The sequence below is a fragment of the Chiloscyllium punctatum genome, chromosome 34 (genome assembly GCF_047496795.1).
Source record: "Chiloscyllium punctatum isolate Juve2018m chromosome 34, sChiPun1.3, whole genome shotgun sequence".
Taxonomy (NCBI): Eukaryota; Metazoa; Chordata; class Chondrichthyes; order Orectolobiformes; family Hemiscylliidae; genus Chiloscyllium; species Chiloscyllium punctatum.
Genome location: NC_092772.1, coordinates 48,158,172 through 48,182,617, shown reverse-complemented (window position 1 = coordinate 48,182,617; position 24,446 = coordinate 48,158,172). Strand labels below are relative to the sequence as shown.

At 43.6% G+C, this 24,446-nt stretch overlaps 1 protein-coding gene across 1 annotated transcript in view; it reads left to right on the top strand.

The window, feature by feature from the left end:
• Positions 1-24,446, top strand: part of LOC140458747 (B-cell receptor CD22-like) — a 57,086-nt gene that overhangs the window by 10,272 nt on the left and 22,368 nt on the right. The window contains exon 2 of the mRNA XM_072553406.1: positions 14,510-14,587. Coding sequence (XP_072409507.1) covers positions 14,510-14,587 — 78 coding nt within the window. The remainder of the gene's footprint in view (positions 1-14,509; positions 14,588-24,446) is intronic.

Genomic DNA, 24,446 nt, shown 5'->3' with positions numbered 1-24,446 from the left:
AGCAAAAAAAAATTTGTAAAAGGTAAATCTTATCCAATGGAGATCATTGAATGTTTTGGGAGGTGTTACTAATGTGGTGAAGAAGAGAATTCTTAGATGTAGAGGGATTGAGATGTATAGATGCATGCAACACAAGTATTAGCACACAAGTGCAGCAAGTAATTCAAGAGGCTAGCGTGGTGCTGTATAGTATTACAAGAGAAACTGAACATTAAATCAAGGATGTTATATTGTAGTTATAAATGGCATTGAAGAGAACACATCCCAAATATTGTGTGCAGTTAGGGTCTTTGTATTTAAGAAAAAATGTAAATACCTTGGTGATAGTTTGGAGGAGGTTCATAAAATTGGAATGAATAAGGTAGCTTACAAGGAAAGGTTATGATTTGAAGGAGGTGGTGTTCAACTGGGGTGGACAAAATTACCCTCATAGAGTTGTGTGACTTTGGGACTCTGCCTCAGGAGGATTTGGAGTTTGGGTTGTTCAATATTTTTAATACTGTATTCTATATAATTGGAACAAGCTGGGGAATCAAAACTTATTGGGGATAGATGAGAAATGTGGAATATGAGATCAGGCAGGGCATTCTTGAATGGTGGAGTAGGGCTCCCAATTCCTTTGATCGTATGCTCTTAGATATTGCAATGGCAATGTCAATGCAAACAGGGGACAGTATGTTGACACTTTACAAAGCCATTTTTACAAAGCATCCAAAAACAATTAAATATCTAAATGGAAATTATTCAGCCAAATTAATTAAATTGATACTTCACAACTGTGGGAGTGCCGAACTGTCAGAGGGTCAGTACTGAGGGAGTACTGCACTGTCACAGAGTTAGTGCTGAGAGATTGTCGCACTATTGGAGGGCCTACCCTGAGGCAGTGTCGCTGTATCAGAGGATCAGTGTTGAGGGAGAGCCGCACTGTTGGATGGTCAGTACTGAGGGGAGTGCCGCACTGTCGGGTCAATACTGAGGGAGTGCATCAGTATCAGAGAGTCTGTACAGAGGGAGGGTTACTGTCAGAGATTCAGTACAAAATGAGCATTATACTGTCAAAGGTGCAGTACTGAGGGTGCCCTGCACTATTGGAGGGTTATTACTGAGGGAATGTGTGTTGGTGGTGAGCCAGTTCTGCAGTTGACTGAACTGATTCATACTCAAGTCATGAATTGTACCTTCAAAACTGTTAGACTGTAATTTGTAATCTGATCTGACTGCATTTTTAATGCAAACAATCTTGTGTTCATTTATTTATTACCATTTTATTTGAGATTGTCTTCAAGGTGAATGTACTTTGGAAAATGAGTTATCATTGCCCTAATAATCAGGAATTGCTGGTGTCCTGCTTTCTGTGTAGCATAGGGGTATGGTCCTGCCTTGTCCAGTAACACCAGTCTCAGTGGTTCTGCAAAAACTGGTGTGTGATTCAAGGTGCATGATGAGGTTTACCCACGAAGTGGCAAAAATGGCATAATGTGAAAAACTGAATCACATCTTTGTGATCATACAGCCAGTAAAAATGCCTGTTTTCTAAATGCTAGAGATTTCAAGTTGTTATGATATGCTCTCCACAATGAGTCCTCATAGTCTCTGGACATTGCTATCTGAGGACCAACCATCCATTCTTCTTCTAGGGGCTATGAGGGATGATAGAAGAGAAACGAGGGAGAGCTGAGAGTTCTGGTCTCGAGCCAGGGAGAATGTGAAAGGAACTTTGACCCAATCGACTAGTAGAAGGAAGGGAACAGATCAGGATTAAATATGTCTGACCAGTCTTGGTAGAAGTTTCATCAAGATCGAAAGGCATTCCCAATCACAACAGAGACACATTCTTGGAGACAATGTTGAAGAAGGATGCATAAAATTAAACACAGACAAGAAGCATCTTCGACAGGTCAGGATCAACTCTTTGAGATGGGATCACCTCCAAGGAACTCTAGCGCATGGTCTTGAGAGATTTCAAACTGTTTCTTGGGAGCGATTCCTGTGGAAATTTAGAAGGCAAATCAGAGTTTAGAAAGATTTTCTTCATCTGTGTTGCCCCTATATTGTCTCATTCTTGCATGGTTTGTGCATTCCCGCACTCAGCCTTATTATCAAAATTGCAGTTTGTGTAGATACCATCTTCTTGATGTCCATGGACATTATGATTCAATTTCATTTCCCCAACTTTCCTCTGGCGTAGAAACAGAAATGAGCAGAGCGACAATCAGAGTGATCTGTGTTTAGTATTATTGACCCCAAATGAAATTGTACTGACAAGAAATCCATTAATTATGCGATTTTTGAGAAGATTTGTAGCTCAGGTTGAGGTTCAGATTGTACGTTTGTTTGCTGAGCCAGCAAGTTTGTTTTCAGACATTTTGTCACCATGCGAGGTAACATCATCCGGTGAAGTGCTGGTTTTCTGTCCTGCTTTCTATTTATGTATCACAGTATGTTGTGGTGAGTGATATCATTTCTGGTTCTTTTTTTTTGAGAGGTTGGTAAATGGGGTCTAAATCGATGTGTTTACTGATGGAGTTCCTGTTTGAATGCCAGGCCTTTAAGAATTCTCACACGTGTGTCTGTTTAGCCTGTCCAAGGATGGGTGTGTAACCCCAGTCCATGGGGAGGGTAGGTTGTTCGCGTCTGTGCATGACTGCTTCTGCTAAGAAGCCTCATTTTGGTGATTCCATGGATGTTCCATTGATTTGTTTGTAGGTCTTGTCCCTGGTGAAATGGGTAGTGAGGTACAGGTCTACTAGGTTGAGGATGTTGTCCTTGCGCTGAAGTTGGTGCTGTCTGGTGTTTGTGTCTTTGGTTCCTCTAGTAGTGCGGTCAGTGTTTCTTTGGCCACGCTGATGTTAACTGATGTGAATAGGGCGATTATGTCAAAGGAAACCATTATTTCATCCTCCCCGACCTTGGTGTCTTTGATGTTCAGGAAATCTTGGGTGGAGTGGATTGATTGGCATGAGTCTTCTAGGTATTTCAGTTTTTGGTGCAGTTACTTTGCAGTCTGTATGTCGGTTTGACGGAACACCCATAGGATCACCAATATCAGGCTTCTTTTGTTCAACTTTTAATTTACAGTTTATACATGTGGTTTGTAAAAATGTGATAGCAGATATGTTTTCGCAGATTTAAAGGAAAAGGTATAGATAAGATTGGGCAGAATCCAGGGTTATATACGTATGTGTGCAAAAATTAGATCATTAATCTAAATTCAGTTTATGTATTTCATTGTAATGGGATTAAGAGTTAGAGAAAAAAAACAAAGCTATCTTTTCATTATGATGGTTCATTTTTTTCTGAAAGGAGAGGTGTTATGAAGTTGAAAGCATATACTGTACTTTTAAGAGACAGCAACTGCCATCAAGACAAATGCCTCGAGGTTCAATATCTTGCTGTCCAAGAAATTAGGAAACTCGATCAAAGGTACTTTTTCATGTGAAAGGTACTCACTGTAAAATGAAAGAAGATGGCCCATGGAGATCTTGAGCCAGAAAAAAAAGAGCAGCAGGTCAGGCAGCATCAAAGGAGAAGGAGAATCGACGTTTCGGGCATAAGCTCTTATGCCCGAAACGTCGATTCTCCTTTTCCTTTGATGCTGTCTGACCTGCTGCACTTTTCCAGCAACACATTTTTAAGCTCTGATCCCCAGCATCTGCAGTCCTCACTTTCTCCCAGAAAAAAAAGACACAAGATGACAGTGGCTGTTTGGTTTTGAAATTATGTTGATGTAATTTTAATAAGTGTCTTATTGTAACAGCATATTGTTGCAGAGTTGGAAGCAGGTATCAAGCAATTAAGAGAAAGGAGGGCTTAGAATTGTGAGTAGTTGTTGTTCAGTTTTAGAGTTAAAAAATAAATTGATGTCATTTTTACTAAATAATGGAATTTGGGATACATCCTCACACATCCCTCTCCCTGCTTCTGTCTCAATTTGGATGGAAGTTGATCTCTAGGAGAAAGTGAGGACTGCACTTGCTGGAGATCATAGTCGGGAGTCTGGTGCTGGAAAAAGCACAGCAATTCAGGCAGCATCCGAGGAGCAGGAGAATCAACGTTTCAGGCATAAGCCCTTCCTGATTCTCCTGTCCTCAGATGCTGCCTGACCTGCTGTGCTTTTCCGGCACCACACTCTCAACACTGGAAGTTGACCTCTACATATTCTGTGTCTTCACCCCTGTGCACAAGCCCATCTCTGCTGGGCAGCTTGAGAAGTTGATGTTGGTCGAAAGGAGGCCATTAGTTCTGTCAGGATTCCCGTGTTGAGCATCTCCTTCCACTGGACCTTCAAAGACATCCCAGGAAGCTGGTGTCTCCCCTTCTCCAACTCTGTTCCTGATTGTGTTCTGAGGGTCAGTGACCACGCTTTTCTGTGAAGGCTGCAGAGAAATGGAAGTACAAGATATTCTCTCATCATTTATCGGCATGGATAGGTTTAAAATACTGCAAAGCCTTGGAGGAGTCAAGTGAGCCCCGAGAAGGCAACAGTTATGAGTTCATCGTTCACAGAGACTGAACATTCCCAAATACCCCTCAGCCACTGAAGGACTTTATTGATTGAAGTAACATATGGAACACCGCAGCAAAATCTCCCAACAGCAATATTAGAATAAAGTGCATTATTACATTTTTTAACGCTATTTAGTTTGAGCAAGATAATGATAGACCCCAGGACAGTGAGGCCAACTACTTCCTGTTTCACTTTCAAATGGTGGCTATGGGATCTTTGACACCTCCAAGAGGCAGATGGTGTGGTTTAATTTTTCTTTTTACTCTCTCATGCAATGTAAGCATTGCTGGCTGGTCAGCATTTGTCTTTCCGGAGTAGCCCTTAAGAAGGTGGGATGAGCTGCATTCTTCAACCGCTGCAGTCCATGTGCTGGAGGTAGACCCACAATACTCCTTGGGAAGGGAATTCCAGGATACTGAAGCAACCACACTGAAGGAACAGCCAATATATTTCCAAGTCAGGATGGTTTGGAGCTCGGAGGGGAACTAGTAGGGTGTGGTGTTTGCATGGACCACCTGCCCTTGTCCTTCTAGATAGAAGTGGTCCTGGGTTTGGAAAGAGCTGACTGAGGATCTTGGGTGAATTTCTGCAGTGCATCTTGAAGATGGTACACACCTGTGCTGGCTCCTCCAACTGGTATATTCAGGAGCACCTCTTAAAAAGCAAGGGTAAACAGTTTGTGGAGCTTTCCAGAGAAAGCATGGGGATGGGCCAGAGAGTGGGATCAATTGGATCACTTGAGCAGAATGACAGAACAGGTCTGAAGGGTTGGCTGGTCTCTTTCTATGCTCTGTTCTGGAATCCTGTGAGCTTTAATTCCTCTGTAGATCAGAGACAAACAATGAATTTCTGCACATTTCACACGTGGGACTACTGGTCTTTCAGTTGTTTTGCCTCTTCATGGTGATTGCTTTGATGGTGAGGCTCGACAGAAAGTACAGTATTTGACTGCATACTCTTAGCTTTGCTGCTTTGGCATTATGACAACATCTTAAAACAAAAGTAGATCATAGAATCATAAAACCCAAAAGAGGCCCTTCGGCCCATTGTATCAATAGCAGCAAAAATATCTACATTAGTCCCTCTTTCCCACATTAGGCCCATGCCTCTCTGAGCTCCTCCATTTCTGACTTATTGTTTATTCCCAATATTTCAGGAGCTTCGGGGCCAAACAGTGAAAGACTGCTGGACCAATGGAAATTGGGGAATGCTCAACTACCCAGAGGCGGCAGCGATGTTGGAGTGTTGTAGCAGTGTCGTAGGAGAATGCAAGGAGTTTGTAGCAGTGTCATAGTAGAACACAAGGAGTTTGTAGGAGTGTTGTAAGAGAACACGAGGAGCTTGTGGAGTGTTGTGGGAGAGCACAAGAAGCTTGTAGCAGTGTTGTGGGAGAACACAAAAAGCTTCTAGGATTGCCATGGGAGAAATCTTTCGAAAGCGTTAACCAATGGAATCTTACTGTAAAGTCAAAAAATCACAACATCAACAAAATTTGATTAGGTGGATTGGCTGGTTCATGACCCCTCTGAAAAAAATCAAGGACACAGTATCCTTCAGAAAAGGAATAGCTTTTAGAAAAAAAGGGACAGGAGGGAATATATAATTCTATGGTATGTGATGGAAAGAGGAAGTGTCAAAGTGAGTCAAGTCAGGAAGTAAGGAAAAGTGAGAAAACAAACCCACATCTGTCACTCCAAGCAAACTATTAATTTGGAGAAAAATCTTTGAGGTTATTTCTGTGTAGGTGAAAGAATCATTCACAAGGCTCACAGGCAGAGGAAGAAGCCCATTCAGCCCCCTCCTCCAGCCTGTTACACAGGAACAAGAGGCCATTCAGCTCCCCCCCCCCCACCCCCCAGCCTGTTACACAGGAACAGGATACCAATTGGCTCCTTCCTCAAGCTTGTTACATAGGCACAGGAGGAGGCCATTCAACCCTCTCCTCAAACCTATGGAATGGGAACAGGAGGAGGTCATTCAGTTCCGTCCTCAAGTTTGTTCCACTTGAGCAGAAGAAGGCCATTCAGCTCCCACCTTGAGCCTGTTACCCAGGAATAAAGTGGGAAAGGTGATCCACCCAGTGCAAACAAACAAAGGAAATTAACAACAATATTAGATCCAAGGAAGGGTTGGACAAATAGACCATAAACAGAGACAGGATTTGGAGTGGTTTAGGTGGAAGAAGGGATTGATTACAAAGGAAAAAATAAGAGCGCGAGAGGAAGAGAAATATAAGTTCCCTAAAATTAGAAGCAGGGGAATGTATAATGGGGAACAAAGAAACAGCTGACCAATTTTAGTTCTGACTTTACAAAAATATTAAAGAGCGTGGATTGGGACTAGTGCACTGAAATAGATATTGAGTCAGAATAAAGGGGTCATTTTCAAGTGACAGTCGGTGACGAGTGGGGTACCACAGCAATCAGTGCTTGGACCCCATCTATTCACAATACGTACTTATGATTAGGTTGAGGGAATTCAATCTAATATCTCAAGAGTAGCAGAAAATATAAAGCCGGATGGGAAGGTGAGCTGTGAGGAATATGCAGAGATACTTCATTGTGATTTGGACAAGTTCAGTGCATAGTTGCATAGCAGACGGAGTACAATGTGATTTAAAGGGAGGTTATTCACTTTGGGAGCTAAAACAGAAAGGCAGAGTATTATCTGAATGGTGATAGATTTGGAAAGAGGTTGTGCAATGAGACCTGGGTGCCATTGTACACCAGCTGTTCAGAGTAGGTGTACAGAAGCAGCCAGTAATGAAGGCAGCAAATGGTCCACTATCCTCCATGGCGAGAGGATTGGAGGACAGGAGCAGGGATGTCTTGTTGTGATTATACAGGGCTTTGATGAGACCATGCCTGTTACATTGTATGAAGTTTTGATCTCCATATCTGAGGAAGGATGTTTTGGCAATGGAGGCAGTGCAGTGAAGGTTTACCAGACTGGTTCCTGGAATGGCAGGACTGACGTATGAAGAGAGACTGGATCGGTTAGGACTATATTCACTGATATTTTGAAGGATGAGGCCCATTCAACCCCTACTGACTGTTATACAGGAAATGAGTCTCATTCACCACATTCTGCCTGTAAAACTGGAAAAGAGGAGACCATTCAGCCTAACGACACATACACTGGAAAAGGAGGGGGTCATTCAGTCCATTGACCCTGTTACACTGGAATGGGAGGAGACCATTTCGCCACCTTGAACCATGACAGTAGCTGCCCAGATCTGCGGAGCAATATTGTCATGGTCGTGCATGAGGTTCACAGCTTGTTTCCTGTAAGGCCAGATAAGCTGCTACCGTGATACACTATACCCACTTCCTGATATAACTCGCAGCAATACATCAGCCCTCTTGAACTGATACACAGTGAACAGGACAGGAAGAAAACATTCAGCCCAAGTCGAGCCCTTTGGCAGTTACTCTCGAGAAGGGCAGTTGGACAATGTGTGTCGGTGAGTACTGTAACATTTGAAACTCAGTTCCAAAACTAGCGTCGTTCCATGTTGATGTTTTGACCTTTGTATAGTCAGAGTTCCAGTGGTTCCAATAGTTGATGCCTTTGAAATGTTTCTCTACCTTATTGCGATCTGGACTAAAGGCAGAACATCTTTCTAGATCAAAGGATGAGAGAATTGCAAAGACGTGAGCTTTGGGACAGAAAACAGGAAATACTGAAGAAAGCAGGCCTGGCAGCATCTATGGACAGAGAAAAATAGAGTTAACGTTTGAGTCCAATCTGGTTGTTCTTCTGAAGTAAAAGGGTCAGTAAATTATGGTTTTTATGAAGTCGATGGAGAGGACGAGCAAGTGGAACAGATGCCTGGAGGATAGAAAACGAAGGATTGTGAAAGAGAGCGTGAGACATCAAAATAGGTGTTAATGAAAGGTACGATTTGAACAGAATGGGTCCACTGCATGGGGAGGAAAGCCAACAAGACACAAGAAAGACCCATACATGGCTAATCAAAATAGAGAAGTGAATTTGTTGAACCTAGTGCTGAAAGCTGTGAAGTGCTTGGTGGAAAATGAGGTGATGATCCCTCAACTTGCATTGAGCTTCACTGGAACACAGAAGCAGTTCTGAACCTGGGGTTCAACACTGAGCTTAGTAATTTTAGAGCTTGCCCTCTGTCCAAACCACACACCCAATCACCAACATGTCTTGTTGACTTTCATCCAAGAAGAGTAGACCCATTTTCTTCTTTACACACTTAATCATTTGTACGCATCGTATACCTCAATCTTTACTACCATGAGCACTGCCCCAGTCTTTTTCTCTGGGCACCTCCACCATCTCTTCCAATTTATCTCTCCTTTCCCTCTGACAATAGCATGAAAAAACACAATTTTCCACACTCTGTCAGTTCTGGTGGATTGAGGTTGTATTCAAGCTGTTAACTTTTTCTGTCCATAGATGGCCGGATCTGTTGGATTTTTCAAGGACCTTTTGATTCAATTTATAATTTCTAGCATTCACTTAAATTTGTTTTTATTTGAACATCTAATTGCCTTGTGGTGGTGAAAAGTGCTGTGAAAATACAGTTCCCTCAGAAGTTTCATTCTTCCAATGTTTGTAACTCTTTTGCAGAGCACTTATTGTTTCATAGAGAAACAAGGTAGTGAGTGAGGACGGTGTGAAAGAGTAGCTATGATATCTCCAGAGCTGTTGGACAACAGGTGAAGGCACACTCTCACACCTTTGTCTTTCACACCATGAGAGGGAGAAACTGATGAAATATCAGGGAACGAACAATGATTGGGAAATCTTACTTCTTGCTGTCAGCTCGGACAGATTTATGGTTAATACTCTTTGTGACAGATTGTTCTTATTGAGCTCTGTCTGGGAACCAAACCAGCAGTGAGCCAGATACACACACACCCATTACCTCTGCTCACTGATATACACTAGCTCTGGGTCAATAAAATTAAAATCCGGTTCCTTGAATTATGACCTCCCCAGTCTTGCAGTGGAACCCCCATCGATGTAATCCCCTCCAGCAGCTGCACCACTCCCATTCTCTCTAAACCCCTCCAGCCCTGACAGGTCTCCCCACCTCTGTCACGTCCTTCACCCCCATATCTCTCGCAATTTCTACAGTCTCCCTCAGTCCGGACCCCACTCACTATCTCTGTAACCTAGACAGTCCTTACAAATTTCCCTAACTCTGTAATCTCCTTTGTCTGTTACATCCCCTCCCTATCTCTGTCCCATCCTCCAGCCCCAACAGTCCCTCCCTATCTCTGTAACCTCCTCCAGTCCCTTCACCCTTCCCTATCTCTGTCACCTCCTCCAGCCCCAACATGCTTTCCTATCTGTGTAACTTGCTCCAGCCCTAACATCTCCTCTCTTTCTATGTAACCCCCTGCAGCCTCTACACTCCCTCTTATCTCTGTAACCTCCTCCAGCCCTTATACCCATCCTAATATCTGTAACATCTCCAAGCCCACACCCTCCTTGCCCCCATTCACCATGATCTCTGTTATCTTGACTGACTCCCTGAGATTTCTCTGCTCTTCCATTTCCAGTCTCTTGCTGATTCCCCCTCATTCCCATTGCTCCCTTCTGATTGGCTGTGCCAGAATCTGTAGAACCCCTCTCCCTGGACCTTGAGCATTAACATTAAATTTGAACTGGAGAAGCTGAGTTAGGGTCAGTGTAAGCTCAGTATGATGACAGCTCAGCAGTATTCAGAATAGACAGTGAGTCCAGCCCTCTCACTTTCTGCCCAGTCTCACCTCCTCAGCTATTCCAAGAAACTGTAAGATAAAGACACAACATCAAGGTCTTGTACAGCACTGTTAAGCAGAGTTAGGGAGTGGTATGGAGCTCGAGGAGGTGACAGCGATAGGGAGGGGTCTGGGACTGGAGAAGGTGACATAGGGAGAGGTGTAAGGACTGGAGGAAGTTCTGGAGATAGGGAGTTGATGTAGCAAATGCAGGAGCTTACAGAGATAGGGAGGAATTGTAGGGGCTGGAGGAGATGACAGAGACAAGAGGTTTAGGAACTGGAGGAATTGACTGGAGGAGGGGGGTGAATGGGCTAGAAGAGGTTACAGAGATAGGGAAGGGTTCTCTGGGTTGGAGGAGGTTACAGAGATAGGGACAGGGTGTAGGAGCTAGAGAAGATTACAGCATCGGGGGGAAGGACTCAAAAGAGCAGAGAGCTGGATTATAATCCAAGGAGCTGGATTTTAATTTTAGTGAATATATGTCTGAAAACAGAGCTGTAAGGGTTAATTGTTGTGATGGACTTCTTGTGAGTCTGTATTCTGGCTCACTACTGCACTGGTTTCTAGTCAGAGCTCAATTAGAACAATCTTTTACAAACATTATTAACCATAAATCTGTCCGAGCTGACAATGTCCTTAGAGAAGTAACGACAGAAATAAAGAATTCCCAATCAGTGTCTGCTCCCAGATATTTCATCAGCTTCTGCCTGTCAAGCTCTGAAAAAGAAAGGATTGAATGAGACCTCAATTCTCATCCGAGAGATCAGCTACTTTTAGACAACGTCCTCACTGACTACCTTGTTTCCCCATGAAATGATAAGTGCTCTGCAGAGTTACAAACATTGCAAGAATGAAACCTCTGAGGGAATTGTATTTTTACAGCACTTTTTGCCATCACAAGGCAACCATATGCTCAAATAAAAACAAATTTCTGTGAATGCCAGAAATTATAAATCAAATCATAAAGTGCTGGAGAAATCCAACAGATTTGTGGAGAGAAACAGTTAACAGTTTCAGTACAATATCACTCCTTTCAAACTGCAGTGATGTGGAGGTGCCCGTATTGGACTGGGGTGGACAAAGTCAGATGTCACACAATATCAGGTTATAGTCCCAAAAGCCCAAAGAGGCAGAGCTCCAAAAGCTGGTGTAGTTTAAAAAAAAAATCTGTTGGACTCTGACCTGGCATCGTATGACTTCTAACTTAGAACTGCAGGAGAGTTAAAATTATGTTTCTCATGCTGTGTTCGGAGGGCAATGTTACGACAGGACAGTTAATTTAACCAAACACCCAGAAAAGTTCACCTCGCCTTGTAATGTGTTCAAATATCAGTGACAGAGAGCTGCCAAATTCCACTATTTAAAGAAAATAATATAAATTTATTCTTGATCTCTAAGAATGAACATTAAACAACAACTATTCACAACTCGAATCCCCCACCCTTCTCTTCACTGCTTATTACCTGCCTCCAACTCAATAACAATATGCTACTCCAGTAAAACACTTTTTGAAAATACATCAACTTAATTTCAAAACCACACAGCGGCTGTCGTCTTCAGTGTTTGTCTTCTTCCAGATGAAGATCTCCCTGGGTCGTCGTCTTTCCTTTTATTGCGAATATGTTTCACATGAAAAGGTACCTTGGTTAGTGAGTGTTTTCTAATTTCTTGGATCTGTGTTGATGACAGTTGCTCTGTCTCCAATTTTCAAAAAAACATTGTAATGAATCCTTTCTTCCTCCTAAACTGCTCCCAATCCTCATGTCTGCTGCTGTTTATGGTCTATTTGTCTGACCCTTCATTGAATCTGATACTGGTTATAATTTCCTTTGTTTGCCATGGTTGGGCCACCTTTCCCATTTTAACAGATTCTGGAAGGGGGCTGAAGGCCTCCTGCTGTTCGTGTGAGCTATGTCAATGTCTTTTGAGCCTACACAGAAATAAGATCAAAGACCTTTCCACCTGTTAACAGTTTGCTTGTAGTGACAGATGTGGTGCAGTTTCTCACTTTTTCCTCCCTGCCTGACTTGAATCACTTTGATACACCCAAATTTCTCATTAAATACAGTGGGGGGCAACACAGGAAGAGACCATTCCACCCAGGCACAGCATGTGGGCAGTTATTCTCCATGCAGGTATAAGGACCGGTCAAGGATAGGTAATGTAGTGGCAGGAACTCACTTCCATGACCAACATCACATTTCATTGAATCATTAAATCCCTATAGTGTGGAAGCAGGCCATTTGGCCCATCGAGTCTATACCAACCCTCTGAAGATCAACTCACCCAGACCCACTCTTCTACCCTATCCCTGTAACCCTGAATCTCCTATGGCTATTCCACCTAGCCTGCTCATCCTTGGACATTCTGGGTAATTTAGCATAGCCAATGCACCCTAACCTAATTTTGTTGACATTGTGACTTCTCGACTTTACAGTCAGATTCCAATGGTTGATGCATTCGAAGGATTTCTCCCACGACACTCCTCCAAACTCCTTGCATTCTCCTACAACACTCCTCCAAGCTCCTTGCATTCTCCTACAACATTCCTACAACACTCCAACATCTCTGCACCTCCAGGTCCTTGAGCATTCCCTGATTTCCATTGGCCCAGCAACCTTCTGCTGCCTGGGTTCAAACCTCTGGAATGCCTCCCTAAATCCTGGGAGTAAACAATTGGTCAGAAACCGAGGAGCTCAGAGAGACATGGGCCTAGTGGGGGAAAGAGGTACTCATGTGGCTAGTTGAGTATTTTTGCTGAAATAAACACGATGAGCCAAAGGGTGTCTTCTGCATTGTATGATTCGATGATCTGTGTTTTATTTAGATGTCATAATGCCAAAGCAGCTAAGCTGAAAGTACACAGTCAAATACTGCACTTCCTGTCCAGCCTCACCATCAAAGCAATCACCATAAAGAGGCAAAACAACTGAAAGACCAGTTAGTCCCATGTGTGAAATGTGCAGAAATTCACTGTTTGTCTCTGATCTGCAGAGGAATTACAACTCTCAGGACTCCAGAACAGAGCACAGAGAGAGAGCAGCCAGCCCATCAGCCCTGTTCTGTCATTCTGTTCGAGTGATCCAACTGATTCCACATTCAAGCTCTTCTCCACCTTTTCCCTGGAAAGCCTCACAAACTGTTTTCCCTTGCTTCACAGAGTGCTCCTGAATATACTGTTTGAAGGAGCCAGCACAGATCTGATGGACCAGTGGCCTCTTTATATGCTGTGTTGACCCATGGGTCTGTCCAGCATAGACACTAAAAATTGCGAAAAGGGTGAACGGTCTTTCTCTTCAGTTATTTGTTATGGTGCAGGGGATAACACTGGTTTGATCCCAGAGTCAGGTTTAAATGGTCAACTCTTTCCAACGAAAGCAGCATTTTGCACAATTTCTCACTGGTCCACCTCCTCAATTCCTCATTCTGACACAGAGTTACACATCTGCACTTTAATTAGAGAGAGAGTTAGCAGCAAAGGAAGAGGTCATTCATTCCGAGCAGAGGGGCCTGGCAGTTCCTCCCCAGGTGAGTAGTCAGACAGATCCAGGGTAAGTAAAGTCATGGCAAAAACTTACTGCTGCAACCAGCATCATTCTTTGCTGGTGTTGTGACTTTGTGAAGATGGATTCCAATGATTGATGCCTTTGAAAGATTTCTATTGTTGCGAAGTTGGTTTGTATAAAATTGTAAAACAGGGGAAAGCATTCTGTGCTGCCTTTGAAAGATCCCATTTTAATTAATAGAAGGGGACTTCTACTCCCACTGCAACAGATTGGCGGTTAGTTCAGGATCTGGACAGATTCAAATAGACTTGGGGACAGGTGTCCCAGATTTTTAAATAAAACTTAAGTGTAGAAGTGGAAGATCTGCTTAACTTCAGTTGCTTGTTGTTGGTTAAATCAAATGTGGGGAACTGGCTCTTAACATTACTAAAGAGGTTCTGGGGGTTGAAGATGCTTCCCAACTTGTCAAAATTATGTATTATTGAGATACGGCTGTAAGGTTCAAGTCTGTCATACAGAATATCTTTCTACACAAAGAAGTATGGGTAGTGCAGAGACTGGATCTTTGGGACATCCTGAGAATTCAAACATTTGGTTGTTTTACCTTCTTGAAGCCTCCTAATTCTGTGGGGAGCAACTATCATCCCACAGAGAATCAAAGTAGTCTGTGAGGACATGGTCTAAAAGCAGCTCTGATTTCTCGAGAGCTGTTGGACAAGAGGTGAGGTTTCATTAACTCTTTTTTTCTCTTTCAGATCTCGAGAGGGAGAAGCTGATTAAATATCTGGGAGCAGACACTGAGCAATCTTACTTCCGGCAGTCACTTCTCCAAGGTAACGTTGTCATCAGCTTGGACAGATTTATGGTTACTCACCCAGATCCATTTCCTAACCATATTATCCTACATTTACCTTTGACCAATACACCTAATCTACACACCCCTGAAATACGATGGGCAATTTAGCATGGTCAATCCCCTCAAACCTGCATACCTTTGGACTGTGGGAGGAAACCGGAGCACCCGGAATAAAGCCATGCAGACAGAGAACGTGCAAATTCCACACGCACAGTTGCCCAAGGCTGGATTCAAACCTGGGTCCTGAGAGCTGTGAGGCAGCAGTGCTAACCAGTGTGCCACTGTGCAACCCCAGTAAAAGATGTTTACTCTGACACTGCCAGTTCAATTACAATTTTATGGCATTTTTTTCTTTACTGATTTGGTTAGAATTTCCCACAAAGTCAGCACAGCAACTCCTAGAATAGACAGATTGGTCCGCATCACACTTCCTGTTTATTCTCACTATGCTAGAAACCTCAATAAGGGTGTAAGATAACTGACAGAGAGAAGGGGGAGTGCGGGGCTGACATGTTCCCATGAAGATGAAGGGCAGAACCAACAGGCTGAGAGAACCCTGAATGTCAGTGGATGCACAGGATTGGATATGGGGGAAAAAAACTCTAGATGGACACCAAGGGCTCGAAACACTGAATGCTCCAGAGGAGAAAATACAGGGGGGTTACTGAGAAATGGAAATGAGGACAGAACGTGAAAAATATTGGTGGGGTACCATTAAGGAAAACCCAAAGGAGAATAGACAGAGGAGTAGCATTGAGTTAGCATTGAGAAGGAGGAGATATTAACTGTTTTAATTGGCTTGAAAATGGATCAGTCCCCTTGGCCAGATTCGATGTATCCCAGGCTGCTGTGGGAGGCAAAGGGAAGAGATTGCAGGGACCCTAACATTAATTTACAAATCCTCTCTGAATACAGGAGAGGTACCAGAGGACTCAAGGAAGCAAATGTGGCATCATTATTCAAGAAGGAGGGTAGCCCCAACATCCAACCCTATCTCTGTAACCACCTCTAGTACCTGTACCCTCCCTATCCATAACCTTCTCCAGTCCCTACGCTCCACTCTAACTCTGTTAGCTTCTCAAGCCCTAACATCCCTCCCTATCTCTGTAACCTCCTCCAACCCTTATACCCCTCCCTATGTGTAACCTTCTGCAGCCCCTCCACCCCTTCCTATCTCTGTGACCTCCTCCAACACCTATACTCCTCCCTATCTCTGAAACCTCCTCCAAACGCTGCATCTCTCCCTTTCTCTGTAACCTCCTCCAGTCGCAACAGGCCCTCCCTATCACTGTGATCTCCTCCAAACCCTGCACCTCTCCATATCACTGTAACCCTCTCCAGCACTCAACCCCGCTCTCTCACCTCCTCCAACCACGACATTCTTCCCTATCTCTGTAACCAATTCCAACACTAACAAACCTCCTTATCGATGTAATCTCATCCAACCCCTGCACCCCCTCTCTATCTCTGGAACTCTCTCCAGCAGCTACAGCCCCTCCCTATCTCTATAATATCCTCCAACTTGTGCACCTCTCCCTATCTCTGTAACCCCATCCAGTCCCTACACCCCCTCCATATCTCTGTAAGCTCCTCTAGCCCCTCCATCTATGTCTATCTCTATAACCTTCTCCTGCCCCGACCTCACTCCCTATCTGTGTAACCACCTCCAGCCCCTGAAACCCCTCCCTATCTCTGTAATCCCTTCCAGCCCCTCCATATCTCTGTCACCACCAGCCCTCCACACCCTCCCTTTCCTATCTCTATACTTCCTATCTCTAATTTCCTGCAGTCCTGTCCCTCTCCTTAACTCTGTAACCTCCTGCAGCCACAAAATGCCTCCCTAACTCTGTAACCACTTCCAGTCATACAGTCTCTCCCTATCTCTGTCATGTCCTCCAAACCCTGCACCACAATCTCTGTAACATCCTCCAGTTGTGAGAGGCCCGCCATATCTCTATGATCTCCTCCAAACCCTGCACCCCTGCCTAACACTGTTACCCCATCCAGCCCTTAAACCCTCTCCCTATATCAGTCACCTCCTCCACCCTGCCAACCCCTTCACCCTGTCCCAGTCTCTGTAACCCCCTCCAGCCCCTATACCCTTTCCCCATCTCTGTAAATCTCTTCATCCCCTCCACCCTCTCCCTATCTCTAGAACCTACTCCAAACATAACTCCCTATTTCTGTCATCTCCTCCAGCCCCGACAGCTCCTCCTGATCTCTGTAACCTCTTCTAAACCCCACACACTTGCCTATCTCTGTAACTTGCTGCCGCCCCTCCACCCCCTCCCTATCTCTGTGACCTCCTCCAACCCCTAAACTCCTCCCTATCTCTGTGACCTCCTCCAGCCACAACACCCCTGTAACCTCCTTCAGCCCCTACACACCCCCATCTCTGTAATTTCCTTCAACCCTGACATCCTCCAGCCCCTACAACTCTCCCTAACTCTGTAACCCCCTTGAGCCCCTACACACCCTCCCTATCTCTGTAACCTCCTCCAGCCCATGCAGCACCTCCCTATATCTGTAGCCCCCACTAGCCATTTCACCCCTTCCCTATCACTGTAACCCGCTCCATCTCCTACACACCCTCCATATCTCTGTAACCTTCTCCAGCCCATCCACCCTTCCCTATCTCTGTAACCTTCTCCAGCCCCTACACATCCTCCCTATCTCTGTCACCTCCTCTAGTTCCTACATGTCCTCCCTACCTCTGTCACCTCCTCCACTTCCTACATCCCTTCCCTATGTCTGTAACCTTCTCCAACCCCAACACTCCTTCCATTTCTCTGTAACCTTCTCCAGCCCCTCACTCATTCCATCTTTGTCACCTCCATCATTTCCCACATCTCCTCCTTATCTCTGTAACCTTCCCCAGCCCCAACACTCCCTCCACATTTCTGTAACCACCTCTAACCCCAACACTCCCTCCCTAACTTTGTAACTCCCTGCAGCCTCTACACCCCCTTTGCATCTTTGTAACATCCTCCACTCCATACATCCCCTCCCTATCTCTGTACCTCACTCCAGCCACTGCACCCCTCCCTATCTCTGTAACCACCTCCAACACCAACTATCCTCATCTGTGTAACCTCATCCGACCCGTGCATCCCTATCTCTGTAACCCCCCACTGCCCCTAAACTCCCTCCCTATCTCTGTAACTTCCTCCAGCCCCTACACCCCTCCCTCTCTGTAACCTTCTCCAGCCCCTACACGTCCTCCCTATCTCTGTCACCACCTCCAGCCCCTACATCCTTCCTTAATTCTGAAACTCCCCATGAACCCCTCCACCCCTCCCTATATCTGTAACCTCCTCATACTCCGGCACCAGTCCCTATCTGTGTAAACCCCTCCAACTCCTGCACCCCCTCCCTATCTCCATAACCTCCACCAACTCTTATACCCCTCCCTATCTCTGTAAGCTGCTCCAACACCCTACACCCCCTTCCTATCTCTGTAACCTCTTCCAGCTCCTATACCACTTCCTGTCATTGTAACTCCTCCAGCCCCTACACCACTCCCAATCTCTGTAACCCCCTCCAGCCCCTACACCCCCTCCCTATCTCTGTAACCCCCTCCAGCCCCTACACCCCCTCCCTATCTTTGTAAGCTTCTCCAGCCCCTACACCTCCATATCTCTCTAACCTCCTGCCCCTACAGCCCCTCCCTATCTCCACCCTCTGTACCCCTCCGTATCTCTGAAACCCCTTCCAGCCACTCCACCTCCTTGATATCTCTGTAACATTCTCCAGCCCATACACCCATACACCCCTTCCCTACCTGTGTAATTTCCTCCATCCCCTGTACCTTCCCTATCTCTGGAACCTCCTCCAGCCCTGACACCCCCTCCCTATCTTTGCAACCTTCAGCCCCTACAGTCCCTCCCTATCTCTGTAACATTCTTCAGTTTCTCCAACCCCTCCCAATCTCTATAGCCCCCTCGTGCCCCTGCACTCTGTCCCTATCTCTGTAACCTGCTCCAGCCCCGACAGCCCCTCCCTATCTGTGTAACATCCTCCACCCTCCCACTATCTCTGTCACCTCCTCCATCCTCTCCCTGTCTTTGTAAGTTCCTCCAGCCCCTCCACTTCTCTGTAACCTCATCCAGCCCCCACACCCCCCTCCCTATCTCTGTTACCACCTCCTCCCTTAAACGTCCTTTAGTTTCCATCCATTCACCACTAAGGTCCAAATCTTTCCACATCTGTCTCTGTCTGTTTTTGCCTGTCTGTGTCTCTATCTGGGTGTCCTGCTCTGACATTTCCAATGCACTCTTTCATCTCCCTCAGCACTGACACTCCAACAGTACGCACTCCCTCAGCTCTGCCCCTTCGACTGTGCAACACTCTCTTAGCACTGATGTTCCGACAATTCCCTCTCCCTCAGCACTGACACTCCAACAGTGCCCACACCCTCAGCACTGACCCTGTCACAATGAGACACTCCCTCGGTACTGATCATCCAACTGTGCAGCACTCCCTCAGCACTGACAGTATGACAGTGTTGCACTCCCTGAGCACTGATCCTTTGACAGTGCGCCCAATCCCTCAGCACTGACCATCCGACAGTGCCCACTCCATCAGTACTGAACCTCCGACAGTGCGGCATTTCCTCAGCACTGGCCCTCTGACACCCAGAAAAGCTCACCTCGCCTCTTAATCTGTTACAATATGACTGACAGAGAACTCTCAAATTTCAGTGTTTAAAAAAAATCAATTTATAATTTAACTCTAAAATTAAATATTAAACAACAACTTTTCACAATTTTAAGACCCCCTTTCTCTTAATTGCTTATTATCTGCCTCCAATTGTATAAAACTATGCTGTTCCAATAAAACACTTAATTAAATTACATCAACTTAATTTCAAAACAACACAGTGGCTGTCGTCTTCGGTGTCTGTTTTCTTTCAGCTAAAGTCTATCTCTTTCTTTTCCATTACACTCTGAGACTGCTCTTATTCTAAACTGAGAGCTGATAGCAATCACTCTCTCTTAAACCTAAAGTACATGCCTTCGAATCGATAACATCACCCTTCTTAAGAAAAAAAACATCACAATGAAAAGATGGCTCCTTTTTTCAATTTTTTTAATCCTGTTACAATGAAATAAATACATCATTAATCAAAGTTCATGTTAATGTCTGCACACACACATAACATTGGAATCTGTTCAATCTTATCTGTACATTTTCCTTTAAATCCGTGATAACGCATCTGCTATCATATTCTTACAACCTGCAACATGTACAATTTGTAAATTAAAAGTCTGTAACATACGACTGTAATGAAATGGTCTTATATTTGTGTTGTTAAATCGTTCTAAGAATGTAAGAGGATTGTGGTCAGTGTACATAATTGTCTCCGACACACTGTTCGTCACATAAGCATTAAAATGTAAGGCCAATACCAAACTCAATAATTGTTTTTCTGGTGGGTGTTGAATTTTTTTGAAAAGTAGCCAAACGGCCATTCAGTTCCATTATCAGCTTCCTGTAGCAGTCCAGCTCCAATTCCTATATTGCTAGCATTGATTGCAACTTTTCAGGGTTTCAAAACATTTGGTGTAGCTGAAACTGGCTTGTTCCGTCCATTGAAATTTTGTGTACTACTTCAGTAAATCTGTTAGTGGTGTCACCAAGCTGCTGAAGTTTGGAACAAACTTCCAGGCAAACTCACTTAGTCCCAAAAATTGAAGCATCTCTTCCTTTGAGGATGATTGTGGAAATCCCTCGAAGGCATTCATCTTCACGTTCCTTGAGGTCATCCTTCCATAACTGATGTTATGCACCAGGAACATCACCTCTACCTTTGTGAATTTTTTCTTTGTAAATTTCTTCCAGTTTTGCTTCTTGTAATTATTCAAACAGCTCTGCCAACTGTACCATGTGATCTTTCCGTGACTGATAAACTGCAAAATTTGTTAATCCAGTCGCAACTCTGTTTATGAGTCTTTGGAATGTAGCTGGTGCATTCTTCATTCCAAAAAGCATCACTTTGAATTGATATAGCCCATTTGGGGTTACAATTACAGAAAGCTTTTTCACTTTCTCTGCTAAAGGTACCTGCCAATAACCACGCAGTAAATCCAACTTTGTGATGTAACTGGCTTGTCCAACTTTCTCTAACCAATCTTGCTATTGGGTAAAAGTCTGCTTTTGTTACGGTGTTGATTTTCCAATGGTCCACACAAAATCATTGAGTCCCCTCAGAAGTGAGAACTAACACAATTGGTGAATTGCACAAACTCTGATCAATTCAAAGGTAACTTCGTTGACCATCGTATCCACATTCTTCTGGACCTGTGTGGCTTTGAAGGATTAAGTCTGTGGATTATATGTATGTGTGCAAAATTAACATTTAGTGAGATTAATGATGTATTTATTTCATTGTAATGGGATAAAGAATTAGAAAACAAAAGAGCCATCTTTTCATGTTTTATCAAAACAGCATTCCCTACTTACATCTCATGTACAAGAGTATTAATCGTCCCCATCTTATTCCTGCATATGTCCTCATACTGCTGCAACAAACCTTTCAACTGGGTTCTTTGCTCCTGAGACAGGTAGTTCACTAACCTATCCCACTCCTGAACGATTTCCTCATTATTGAACATATTTTAGGCATATCAAACTCCATGACATCTGGATTTGGTTCTTCACTCTGCAGGGCAGTAACTCACACCTGTTTCTCCAGTTCCCTGTTTGTGTTACAATAAGGTTTCAACCTATTCGCATAATGTACCCAGTATAGATTTCTCCTATCTGGCATCTTTACCAGATAGTTTACCTGACTCAACATTTTCTCAGTTTGATAGGGACTACTGACTTTGAAGGGATTTCCTACCATTGGTAACAATACTAATACATCATCTCCAGGGGAAATGTTCAAATTTCAGAGATTTTATCTGCCAACTGCTTCATTTTATGCTGTGCCTTCTTCATATGCTATTTAACTAACTCACCCACCGGATTTAATTTCTCCCTAACCTCAATGCATAATCCAAGTCTGAGATCTCCGACTTAAGTCCTGTTAATTTTTCATTAATTAAGTTGAAAGTTCCTCTTACTTCATGTCCGAATATTAACTCAAAAGGAGTAAACAGAATAGATTTGTTTGGGACATCTCTAATAGCAAACAATACGAATGGGATGTCTTTCTCCCAAGTATTCGGGTAATTCTGATAGTACGCTCAAAACATGGTCTTCAGAGTCTGATGCCACTTTTCCAAAGCTCCCTGGGATTCAGAATGGTATGTACTTGATTTAAAGTGCTGTATACCTAAGCTATCCATGACTTCCTTAAACAGCTGAGCAGTAAAATTAGACCCTTGGTCTGACAGAATCTCTCAAGGGTGGCCCATATTGTATGAAGAAAACTGCTAACTCCTCTACCACCCTTTTTGCTTTCATACTCCACAATGAAATTGCCTCTGGATATCTGGTAGACACATCCATTACGCTTAGTAAGTAAGTATTCTCACTTTTAATTCTTGGGAGGGGACCTACACAATCAATTATAACCTGTGTGAAAGGTTCTTTGAATGTGGGAATTGGCAACAAAGGTGCTGGTTTTATTACAACCTGTGGCTTACCTACCATTTGGCACGTATGACATGCATGACAAAAGTTAACCACATCCTTGTGCATTCCAGGCCAACTGGAATGCTTTTGTACCTTAGCCTGAGTCTTCCTCACACCTAGGTGACCTCCTACAGGTAGTTTATGTGCTACCCATAACACTTCCTGTCTGCATATCACCGGTAACACAGTCTGGTGCACTTCGGCCCATTTCGCCTCTGCACGAACCTGCCATGGTCTCCATTTTCATCTTAGGATTCTATCTTTCAGATAATAACCCTCAGGAATACAATCTGATTCATTTTCTGAGTATGCATCTATTTATATATATCTTTTATTGTCACATCTTTCTGTTGTAAGTCCATTAGCCTTTCAGGACTAAACACTTCTGTCTGATCCACTGCCTGTTCAGGTTTGTTCTGCACCATTGCGTCAAGCAGGGTGTCTGCTAACTGAACCTCAACTCCTTCATCTTTCTCTTCAGTTTTTGATTTGTGTTGCGACTTATGATAGTAGGATCAGGTTACCTCACAGTCTGGGAAAAAATCCAGGATATCTTTCTTTTAACTCCTCCATTTCCTCATCTTTTTTTATTCATTCATGGGATGAGGGCATCACTGGCTAGGCCAACAGTTATTGCCATCCCTAATTGCCCAGGGGGCAGTTAAGAGTCAACCACATGACTGTGGATCTGGAGAAGGTGTAGGCCAGACCAGGTAAGGATGGCAGTTTCCTTCCTACAAGGGCATTAATGAATCAGATGCGTTTTCTTTTTCAAGTAGTTGACAATGGATTCATGGTCATTTTTAGACTCTTAATTCCAGATATTTATGGAATTCAAATTCCACCTTCTGCAATGGCGGGATTTGAACCCGGGTCCCCAGAACATGACCTGGATATCTGGATTAACAATCCAGTAATAATACTACTAGGCCACTGCCTCCCTCTAAGAAAGCTACTAACTCCTTTACCACCCTTTTTGCCTTAATACTGTGCAGTGGAATTGCCTCCAGAAATCTGGTAGACACATCCATTAAGGTTAGCACTGTAATTTTCTGTGTCCCGCTCAATCACAGCGAAAACACCTGAGACCTTTCACCTCCTTTTCACCCTCTTAGTTTTCTTTTTTTCAACCTGTGGTAAACTATTACCAGTGTGCTCTAATCTTTGGTTTGTAGTGTAGGATCTCCCCTTCTGTCAATTCCTATTCTTCATAGGATGAAATTCTTGTTGGAAGCTAAATTTTGCCATAAACATCAATGCATATTAATTTGCCATCTCTGCCACTCCCTGACTTCTTGAATTTTCTGTTCATCCACATGAATTTTACTATCTCTGGAAGTGAGTTTTTAAACTCCTCCAGCAGTATAAATCTCTCTCAAAGCCTTATAGGTCTTGTCTCTTAAGGCCATCTATCAAAATTATTATGTTTAATTCTTTTGAACTCAACATAAAGAAGGAACCAGGTTAGACTTATGTTTCTGAACTGCTGTCTATACGCATATGGTACCATTTCATAAGCACTCAAAATATCCTGTTTGACGTATTCATAATCTCTTGACCCCTCATCTGACAGCGCCTCAAATACCTCACTAGCTCTGCCTACCAGCTTAGACTGAACTAACATTACCGACAAGTCTGCTGACACCCCAATTTTTCAAATGATATAAAGAAGGCTTTGATATGTTTCTCGTGAAAATGTGGCAATGTTTTAACCTTTTTTCTTCATCTCCATCTTGTTAACTTGATTTACTTGACTAATATGCAACTTCTGAAGTTCAAATTCTCTCTCCCTCTTTCTTCTCCCTGTTTGCTCAGCTAAGAACCTTCTCTCCATTTCTTTTTCTTCTAGCGTAGCTATTCTTTATCTTCTAACTCCATTTGCCTCAACTGTAATTCAGATTTTGTTAACTGTACTTCACTTGTCTGTTTCTCTGATACACGTAAGTGCTTGACCAACCCATTACAATTTCAGCTTTCCGAGTTAAACCCAATTCTCACCTATTTGCTAATTCTAAAAGTATGTCCTTACTCTGTCTTTCTAAACTTTCTTGGCAAACTTGGGAAGCATCTTCAAAACCCAAAACCTCTTTAGCAATCTTAAGAGCAACTTCTCTCACTTTTAATCAAAATTAAACAAATTGTCTTACCTAATTTTATTTAAATATCTAGGACACTAATTGGCAAGTGTTTAAATCTGCTGGGAACTTTTGTACCCCAAATCTGTTTCAATCTGTCCCACTCTTAGACAGGATCTG